The sequence below is a fragment of the Canis aureus genome, chromosome 3, assembly GCF_053574225.1.
Source record: "Canis aureus isolate CA01 chromosome 3, VMU_Caureus_v.1.0, whole genome shotgun sequence".
NCBI classification, from domain to species: domain Eukaryota; kingdom Metazoa; phylum Chordata; class Mammalia; order Carnivora; family Canidae; genus Canis; species Canis aureus.
In genome coordinates, this window is record NC_135613.1 from 20,685,487 (window position 1) to 20,695,641 (window position 10,155).

At 60.6% G+C, this 10,155-nt stretch overlaps 1 protein-coding gene and 1 long non-coding RNA gene across 3 annotated transcripts in view; one reads left to right on the plus strand and one right to left on the minus strand.

Annotated features, from left to right (window-relative positions):
- NECAB2 (N-terminal EF-hand calcium binding protein 2) overlaps positions 1-5,039 on the plus strand; it is a 29,347-nt gene extending 24,308 nt beyond the window's left edge. Inside the window, exons 9-13 of one of the 2 annotated variants that reach the window (XM_077891007.1) lie at positions 526-579; positions 1,146-1,258; positions 3,482-3,559; positions 4,108-4,199; positions 4,536-5,039. In XM_077891007.1, coding sequence (XP_077747133.1) covers positions 526-579; positions 1,146-1,258; positions 3,482-3,559; positions 4,108-4,199; positions 4,536-4,564 — 366 coding nt within the window. In that variant the 3' untranslated portion in view covers positions 4,565-5,039. The remainder of the gene's footprint in view (positions 1-525; positions 580-1,145; positions 1,259-3,481; positions 3,560-4,107; positions 4,200-4,535) is intronic. The other variant, XM_077891008.1, reaches the window with a different exon arrangement.
- On the minus strand, positions 3,230-5,525 carry LOC144310249 (uncharacterized). The gene is made up of 2 exons (XR_013375957.1): positions 5,168-5,525; positions 3,230-3,607 (listed from the first exon to the last, which is right to left on the minus strand). It is a non-coding gene; the product is annotated as an uncharacterized LOC144310249 (long non-coding RNA).
- Between the last annotated feature and the right edge of the window lie 4,630 nt (positions 5,526-10,155).

Genomic DNA, 10,155 nt, shown 5'->3' on the forward strand with positions numbered 1-10,155 from the left:
GTTCCTGCCTCCTTGGAGCTTACGGTGGGGTGGCCCCTACCTCGGAGAGTCTAGAGAGTTCAGCAAGATGTACTTGTAAAGCGTTCGGAGCAAGGCCTGTGGGAGGCCAGTGATACAGACCACCCTGTTCAGACCATTAGATCTCCAAGGCCCCAGGGGTTATGACTTGGGGTGAGTGGTGGTAAGTCGATGGGGAATCTCGGGACCTTTGCCAACAAGTGTGGCAAAAAGACTCAAGCCCCCATTGCTGCCTGTCCCAAGGCCACCCGCTGAGTGGGTCTGGATCTCTGCTGCTTCCTCTGGTCTGGCTGCCAGCCTGGCTTCCCAGCTCCCCTCGGAGCCAGCACTGTGCGTGGAGGGTGGACCGAGCCCTGTCTAGCTGCCGGGGGACCCCAGAGCCCCTGGAACCTTGGGGTGGAGAGGCTGGAGCTCTTTAATGGCTTCAGGCTCGTCGTGGTGGTCCTGGAGGCCTCTCTGAGGGAGGTGGCCTCTGTCCCCAACACGTCTTTGTGCTTGGTGTTTCAGACCATTTGGTTTGACCTCCAGCAGCGCCTTGCGGACGAAGAAGGCACGAACATGGTGAGGCCTGCTCCCTTCCTGCCGCTCCCTGCGGCCCCATCCCTGCCTGAGCCAGGACGTGATGCAGGCAGCTCGATGTCCTTGGCACCCCTCCCCTGGGCACCCCACAAGGGGAGATGCAGCCCCGGCACCTGGCCACCTGCCCCTCCCAGGGCTGTCCTCTGATCACAAACAGCTTGGCTCAGAGCAAAGTGACCAGCGCAGTGACACCAAATCCACCCAGAAGTGGATTTTGCCGGGCACTGGTTTTGTTGTGTGTCAGCCCAGACGGCCCGGCCGCTCCTGATGCCCGTAGGGCCTCTTTAAACACCCTTGCCGGGTGCCGGCCCTGGTGGGGCTCCCGTCTGCTTTTAGCTCTTAAGCCCTAGTTCTTTATAGCCGGCTTGCATGTGGCAGGATGAAGGGCGTGTCGCACACGTGAGGGGTTGTTGGTTTTGTTCTGACCAAGCTGTCCCATGGTCTCGGAGGGCAGGCCTGGGGAGGCCGGGTGTGGGGCTGTGCCCGGGGGCGGGGAGGCGGGTGCCAGGCCCGGGGCGCCCAAGCTCACTCACCCCGTGGCCCCACAGCACCTGCAGCTGGTCCGGCAGGAGATGGCCGTGTGCCCCGAGCAGCTGGGCGAGTTCCTGGACTCCCTGCGCCGGTACCTGCGGGCCACCGCCGGGGCCAGGAACTGCTTCCAGTGAGTGAGCCGAGGGGCAGCGGCCGCAGCTCTGCCAGGGGCGGGGGGCTCCCCCAGAGAGCAAACCGCACCCCAGGGACCCCACAATGGACCGGGCTTTGCCCCCTGCGCAACCAGGGCCATGACTCCAGCTCCCTGGCTTTAGCATCCTCGTCTGTAAAGTGGGGCCACTGCCCGGACCCCCCTCACTGGGGCTGTGGGAGGTGAGCGTGGCCTAGGGGACGTGAAGGCCTCAGGCCAGGGGGTAGGACAGTGCGTGCCCTCAGGGTGGCCGCCCCGGGGCCCCACCCTTAGCTCCCTGCCACCTGCCGGGTCCTCGGCAAAGCTGAGCTGACGGCCACATCTGAGCAGTCCCTCACCCTTGCCGGGTGGCGTCATCAAGGCTGCTGGCCCAGGCCTCCCGGCTCCGGCCCATCCCGTGTCTCGCCCCCAGGAGAGCGGCTGTGGCTCCAGCTTGCTCTCTCCCAGCTCGCAAGCACGTGTGCTTCCGGGGATGTGGCTGGGAAGGGAAGCAGGCCGCTGCTCTGGCCGAGCACCTGTTCTAGGTGGGAGAGGGGCAGATGGAGAACGGGGTGCTGTGGAGGCCATGAAGCAGGGTCCTGGAGGGGCTGCAGGGATGGTTTGCTCCGGGGTGAGGGGTGGCTGGACCTGCTGACTCGGAGGAAAGGCCGTCCCCGCTAGGTCAGCTGGTGCCGAGACCTGGAGTGGCAGCCGGGGTGCCCTGTGTGGCACCTGCTGTGGCCCGACGGCGACACCAGGGGTGCGGACTGGGGCTGGTCGGGACTGTGTGGGAGATGCTGGAGCAGAAGGCAGACGTGGCCTGGTCTCTCCTCTGTGTGATGAGGGCTGAGTGGGGACCAGGGTGCATCAGGGCCAGGGGAGGCCCCGCAGTCACTGAGCAGAGTGGCCTTCCTGTGCCGTGGGTTCTGGAGCAGAGCTGACCGGCCTCTCCAGTGGCTGCAGTGGAGGGAGGAGGCAAGGCCGAGCGGGAGAGTGTTTGTCTCCAGAAACCCTGTAGAGGGTGGTGCGTGCACTGAGCTGGAAGGTCAGGAGGAGGCCAGGTGTGCTGGTGGGGGCGTTGTACAGGCCTCCTGGGCCACGTTAAAGTCAGGCTAGCAGCCAAGGTGCTGACGTACAGGTGCAGCAGTCCTGGGAGGAGAGGTGTTCCCCGTGGGCAAGGCTGTCAGGAGCAGAGGGGCGCAGGCGGGTGGAGCGGGGCTCCCTGCCTGTTTGTAGAAGGACTGCGTCCTCCCTACAACCCACGCTTGCGTGTCTCCCTGCCTGCCCAGAGGCATTCCCCCCCACAAAAGCAATCAGTGTGTCGCCAGCCACACAAATGCAGCCCCCGTGGTGGCTTTCATCTCCCAGTAACCAAGTGCCAACAAACCAAATTGCTCCGGCGACCTAAAGCCTTGCCATCCATGTCTGGTGCAGGGTTACATCTGATCGGAGGGTGACACGTGTGCCCTGTCCTCTCGGTGACGACCCCACAGCCCCACGTGTCATTTGAGGCTGGAACCTAATAAGCTAATGCTACGATTGGTAGCCTGGTTCTGTGCTTCCACCCTGGGCGGTTAGGGCGGGAATCGCCCGTAATTATACGGGGAATGCCACCCATGACAGCGATCCTCCTCCTCCTCCTCGAAGGATGCTGGGGGTGCTGCTCTGCAGAGCGGTGAGAAAGCAGCCAGGGGCCAGATCAGGACAGGGTTAGAGACGGTGGCAGCTTAGCGCCTCCCTGCCAGGTCCGCCACACTCGGGGAGGCAGCCCCTGGCCCAGGTGGGATCAGCCCTGTTACAGGGAGGTGGGCAGCAGGGTGCTCCCCCAGGTCCTGCAGGAGTGATGGGGACAGGGGGTCCTGGCCTGCCCGCCCACTGACCCGGGCACGGCCCTCCCCCTGCTGCTGTTGGGCCAACTCCAACTCACAAGAGTGCCTTAAGGATTAAATAAAATAATTCTGGAGGAGAGCCTAGCAGGAAAAAGGCTTTTATTTTTACAGGTAGGGTTTTTTAATGAATGTAAAACCTTTGAATTACAATGAAATGATATTTTAATTCAGTGAGCATTTGAGGAGCCTGGCCCTGGGGGAGGCGGCTGGGTTACTCCTGCACCGGGTGCTGGGGCCCTCCCACATCCTGCCAGGCTGGTGGGGTGGAGCATGGGGGGCACCCGCCGTGAGGGGGCAGCCAGGCCCCCTGCAGCTGGAGCCTCTCCTCTTACAGTATCGCGGCCCTGAGGCTGGCGGATGGCTTCACCTTCGTGGTCTACGAGTTCTGGGAGACGGAGGAGGAGTGGAGGAGGTGAGCAGGGCTGGGGATGCGGGTGTCCTCGTCCCTCAGGCCCCTTCCCTGGAGAGGAGAGCGGGGAGGGCAGGGGAGTAGTGAGCCCCCATCCCTGGGGCATCCACCCACAGAATGGTGGTCTCAGGGCCCTAAATGCAGCTGGAGACAGGTTTCTCCAGGTGGAGGGATGGACCCCCGCCCCCCATCGCACCTGCTGGGCTCTGAACCCAGGCTCCAGGCCAGCCCAGGAGGTAGAGGCTAAGGCTGTTCCTATTTGAAAACTGAGGCCCCGGGAAGATAAAACTCCAGAAAGGTCTCTGATTAAGAGCACTCGGTGAGAGGCAAGAACCAGGCTGTTCCTCCCACCCCAACCTGCCCTTGCAGCTCCAAGGCCCCCGCAGTCAGCCTGAGGCCTGGCTTCCTTGGCTCTCAGTACCAAGCGTGGCTGGCATGGGGTTCAGTAGGGCCAGGGTTACAGGATTTGGACCCTACCTGAGCCCAAGTGCTGGAAGCTCCCCCGCTGTCCCCCAATCCCCGGAAATACCCCTCCATATTTTGGGTTGCAGGCATCTGCAGAGCCCCGTGTGCAAGGCCTTCCGGCATGTCAAGGTGGACACGCTGAGTCAGCCTGAGGCCCTCTCCAGGATCTTGGTGCCAGGTAGATGGAAGTTGGGGGTGCAGAGGGTCCTAGAGATGGGGGGGCAAGGGCCAAGGGCTGATACCCTGGAGAGGGGAGAGGGCTGGAGACCTCAGGCAGCCCTCCAACCTTGAACCAACAGAGCAGCTTGCAGGGCAAGGGCAGAGCCTCAGCCAACAGGGCTCTGGGGGCCCCCCTTCCCCTAACATGTTGTGCATGAGGGCCCCCCCCAGGGGGCAGGGGCTGGATGGAGAGTGAGCTCCAGGGGATCAGGAGAGGGGAGGTGTGCGACCTGCCCCTCACTATGGGACAGGAGAAGGGGCCAACCTTCCAACACCTTCTCTCCCCCCTTTCCAGCCGTTTGGTGTACCGTGGGCCGTGACTGACCGCCTTCCTGAGGCCTTTGGAGCCACCTGCCACCCCGCCCCCTTTTCTAGAAACTTTGGTACACAAGTGGTCTTTTCAATCTACTTCCAGATAAGAATGTATTTTCCCTGTTTGAAATGAAGGAGCAGCCCCTTCCCCCAGCCTTCCCCGGACCCCCACCCCTAGTGGCAGAGCAGTCTGAGCGGCTGGAGCCGGAGGACAGCACCCCACCCCCCGGCCCCCCAGCCCAGTGGCCACGCATGACCCTCTCCCCCTACCCCTTACCACCCCTCCCCTGCAGCCTGCCCTGGCCTCACCGGGACCGGCCCCTTTGCTGGCCCCTGCGTCACAGGCCTGGTCAACTTTCCTCTACCTGGTAGGAGCCAAGACCCTGTAGTGCCCAACCTCGGCCTGTGCCCAGCTGCACATGGCAATAGAGCCCACGTAGCCAGTGCCATGCTTGGCAGGCACCAATACACTCTGGTTGGGAACGCCCGCGTGCGGTGTTGTTCTTTTGGACTTTCCAGTTGAGGGCGACTGGAGGAGTAAAGCCGTCACTGTGCACGGGGCCCCATGTTGGCCATGAAACCCTGACCAAATCACCCCAATGCCTGTTTCCTTACCTGCACCACGGAGCTGATAAATCTGAGGTCAGGCCCGTTACAAAGTTCGGGGAGTCTCCAGCAGTTCTCCTCTGGCTCATGTCACAAGGACTCCCAGGATGCAGCAGAGCCATTTCGCTCAGCTATGAGTTATGGCAACAAAAGGGTACAGATTAAAATCTGTGAAGGGAAGACATGCAGGGGTCTCGGAGAGTCCAGGCCCCTCACTTCTTGCTCCCAGTAGGGATGCAAGTGAGAGACCGCCCATACAGCACTACCAGCCAGGAAGCTCTGCAGAGCCTGGGAGATCAGGTTCCCCTGGGGAGGGGGCGGGGACAGCCCTGCAGAGCGCTGACTTAGCCTCCAGCCCCTCTGGAGGTCAGGGCTGAGACCCAGGCTGATAACAAGGCCAGACCACTCTGGGCACAGCTGATCCTTTACTGCACACACCTGTCAGTGAGCTATTCCTAAACATCAGCTCAAGTCCTGTTCTGGGATCCCTAACCTCCCTGTCTGACCAGCCAGGCAGACACAAAAATCTCAAGGGACAAGGAAAGAGCCATGGCTCCCGTCCTAAGGCAGAATGCAGGCGGAGACCGAGAGGTCCTAGGCCAGGGCAACAGTGGGTCGGTGAGGCCTGGTGGGAGCCCCGGGGCCACAGACGTGCCCAGAGTGGCCAGCCTGTGAACGGGGGATGTGAGGACGGCCGTCACTGCTGTCCCACCAACTCGGGCTGCTGGCAGCCGTGAAGCCGCCTCTCCCCCCCACCTCGGGTCCCACCACCCCCGAGGCCACACCAGTGCCTTCCAACATGGGCTTGCAGGACGCCTGCAAAGTAGGTTCGAGCCCCCGCTGTCCACGTCCCCACAGCCGGCCTCTCCACACCCCTATTTCCTCATCTGCAAAGCCAGGAGGAGACCCTTCAAGACCAGAAACTGCCTGGCTCCTGGGAGTGTCACGTAACTGGGTCCCGCCCACAGCATCAGCAAGCACCCCACAGCGGGTGCTGCTCTGATGGGCTCCGCTGTTTCAAGAACGTTCTCGGGCTGAGGCTCTGTGGGGTGCAACGAGGAACCCCCCCCCCCCCCGAGCTGAGCATCTTAACACTTCTGCTGCACATCACACCTGCTGGTCCAAGCTCTCCCCCCGTGGTGTCCCAGCTCTGCTGATGGCAGCTTCAGCTCCTGCAGCCTCCGTGGCTTCTGAGTGGGTGGGAACGGGCTCCAAGAACACATTTCAACCCTAAAAGGTATCAGAGCTCCCGCTTAATTCACACTTCACTGCCAGGCACACAGACACCATCTCCCTCAGCGCTGCCTGTACCATCCTGTGATTGGCAGGTCCCCCGGGGGAACGGAGGCACAGAGAGGGCAAGAAACGTGCCAGAGGTCACCAGCAAACAAATGGCACCACTTGTATCCAAACCCAGAGCCACCTGCCCCCCCGATCCTGTGCCCTAACCCCTGAGCCACACAGCATAGACATGCGGGGGAACAGCTCCAGGCTGGTATAGGTAAGACCTCCATCAGCCTCCTCAGTTAACGACAGGATGGTTCTAGGAGCTGGCCCTTGCATTCCTAGGTACATACCACGCCCAGCAGAACCCAAAAGACGCATGTAAGCACGTACGAGTTACAAACGTCCAGAGCAGTGAAAGGGTGGAAACCACGCCAGCATCCATCAGCGGCTGAAGGACAAAGCGGGGTCTGTCCACACCAGGGAGTAGTACGCAGCTGCGAAGGAACAAGCGCTGATCCGTGCCGCATGACAACTAACAACCCTTGAAAACATGATGCCACGTGCAAGCAGCGTCACGGAGGGATCCCGTTCACACGCAACGCCTAGGAGAGTTACAGCTGTGGAAACGGAAAGCAGAGTCGTGGTTGTCAGGCTGGGGCACGAGGCCACAGGGAGGCAGCGCCAATGGGGATGGGGCCGCTTTCTGCGGTGATAAAATGTTTTGGAAGGAGGCAGAGGTGGTGGTGACAACACCGAGGTACACTGAACCGTATACTTTAAAATGGTTAACTTCGTGTCACGTAAATCTCCCCTCAGTTAACTGCCCCCCCCCCAATAGTCCAAATCTGCTCACCTGCTCCAGTAACGTTCACCACCTGCATTCAGTGGCCAACCTCCTTCGGGGGGCACGCGGAGCCAGTCCTGGGTGGAAGGGGGGGCAGCTGCTCAGGGGACCGGCAGCTGTGGGACAGCACCCGAGCCAGTGGGAAGGCCCCCGCTGCCGCCCAGAGCACCCTGCAGCCCACGCCACTCAGAGCAGGAGAACTCATCACTTGTAACACAACATCACTTGGCCACACCTGCAGTATTGCTTGAGACGTGGGTCTCTACCCTCAGCTATCACCAAGGCCTGGGACCCGTGACGGGCCTGGCTGTGTGCTGCAGCTGGTGGTGCACGTAACTGGGTGGGTCTCCACTCCCCCTCACAGCTAAGCTGCCGTGGGGACAGGGGCTGTCCTGAGCTTGGTTCTAGAGGTGAACGAGGAGGCTGCTTGGTTATAGAGGGCTGTGACCAAGGAAGAGGGAAGCGGGGAGCTGCTGCCCTAGCCCAAGGAGGACGCTGAGGCTGAGAAGAGCACAAAGGCAACATGCTGAGGCCAAGGACTAGCCAAGGTTGCACAGCTGTTAGCTGGCAGGCAGAGCCAGCTCAGATCTGGCCAACCCAGAGCCCGGGCATGAGGCCACCCTGACCTGGAGGATACGGCGGCAGCCCTTCCTTCCAGCTGCCGCCAGAAGCCTGAGGGGTCACCTAGTATCAGATGAGGACAAGCCTGAGTCAGCTCATAGCTTCACAAGTGAGACAGTGGAAGGTCACGTCTCGGCCTGCATTTCTGTGCGGTATGTCCTTGTATTGTGACGGCTGAGCTGACACGCAGTCCTAGGAGGATCACAGCCTGTCCCTGACACAAATCAAGATGAAAATTCTCGTCCCCAGTGGTGAAATGCATCACCCTTTAAAGAGCCTCATCGTCTTCTCATCACTAAGGCTCGGTCCACTTTCTCCCTGATGTGTTTTCCTGCTTTTGGATGGGCCCTAGCATCCAATTTCCCTCTTTCCCTTGGCTACCAGGAAGCTCGGTGTTCACCTAATCTCAACCCAGGTTTTTGGGAAGTAAAACTACCATTGCTCGGGCTTCACCACTGCTGCAGTAGATGCGTGATCACCTTTGATTCTCATGGTGACCCTGCCTAGCATCATATACAATTTTGCTGGTGGGGAAACAGGTTTCATAAACTCCCCAGATCTTGCAAATGGCAGAGCCAGTGTTCAAAGGCAGTAGTCTGACCCCAAAGCTGGTTGGTTCACACAGTGCCCCCTTTGAGGGCCCTACCCTTACGCCACCACACTTTGTTCTTACCTAAGACTCCATGGATGGGCCCACCACGGCCCCAACCTTCCCAGCCAGCGCTGTGGCACTCTCGGGAGGCGCACAGGGTCAATGATGAATGACTCCATTCCCACTGCTGCCCCGGGGGCAGTTCTGCCCCAGTCACATCCCAACGCTGAGGCTCTCGTCCAGGGGATGCTGTGACCCCTGGACATAGGGTGTGGAGCTGGCCAGAGGGCACTTGAAGACTCCTGTGTCCCTCTCACTGGGTGGTTGTCTATACCCGCAGCCAGGGTGGAGGAGGGCAGAGGGGCCATTCCATCTCTGGGGTCCAGCAGACCGGGTCCCACCCCCTTGGCCACTCAGAGCATGTGAAGGAAAGCAAACAGACAATGGAATTTAAGCCCAACTCGATCCCGACCCCAGCTGGACCTCACAGGAAGGGCAGCCCAGATATCTCCAAGCCTCCATGCCTCACCTGTAAAATGGACCAAGTGGAAAACAGGCTAAGTCAAAGGAGCCAGACCCGAAGGCTGTGTGTTGCAGGAGTCGCTTTGCATGGAGCGTCTGGAAGGGACAGATCCATAGAGGCAGCAGACTCGTGGTCCCCGGGGCTGGGCAGTGACTGTGAATGGGAGTGGGCCTCTCTGGGGATGACAAACACACACCGCAGTCAGATGTTGGCAACGGTGGAATGATTCTGTGCGTGCACTAACACCCACGAACTGCACAGTTTGCAAGGGTGAACTTTACGGTAGGTGAATTATAGCTCAAGAAAAATTAGTACAAGTGGACAGGCTGGAAAAAACAATAAAACCCAGTCGTAACACCACTAGCCTCAAGTGGTCAGGCACACATTACACAACAACACAGGGCCCGGCCCCCCGCCTACCATGTCCGCCCACGTGGGCCCCTCCTGGCTGTGGCACCACCGGCTTCCGCAGACGTCCCACGGCGGAGGAAGAGTGGCCCGAATCCAGCACCATCCGAGATGTCCCAGTGCAGGGTCAGTGGCCAATGCGCACAGTGATGCAGGAGCAGCAGGGCCCCTGGCCGCCTCTCCCCCACCTCCTCCCACCAGGCTCCTTTTCCCTACACCCTGGCCCCTGGGCAGATCCCTGGTCCCCTCGCCCTGGGCTGCAGGTGAGACTCCTCACCCCAGGATTAGGGTGCAGTCAGGAGGGAACAACAGAGCCAACGGTCCACTGGGCTCCCAGGCCCTGCAGGTCCAGCCAGAAGGGAAGTCGGGGGAGGGGTGTCTCCTTGGGGTACTCTCAGCAGAGTGGGGGCCAAAACAGGGCTCCCTGGGCCTCAGCCACTATTTCTGTTATGAATTGTATCCCCTGAAAATATTAAGGTGAAGTCCCAATACCTAGAATCTGTGGTTGTGACTCATTAGGAAACAGGATCTCTGTGGTCCCTAAGGTAAGAGGATGTCACACACTGGACCAAGGTGGCCCTAATCCAATGACTGGTGTCTTCAGGAGAAGAGGGAAATCTGGATGGATGCACAGGGCACACAGGCACATGGGGAGGGAAGCAGAAGCAGGAGGGATGCATCCAGGGGCCAGGAAATGCCAAGAACACCAGCAACAGTGGTGGCTGGAAGAGGCAGGAGGGCCCTCCCCGAGAGCCTTCCGAGGGAGAGGGAGCGAGGGAGCG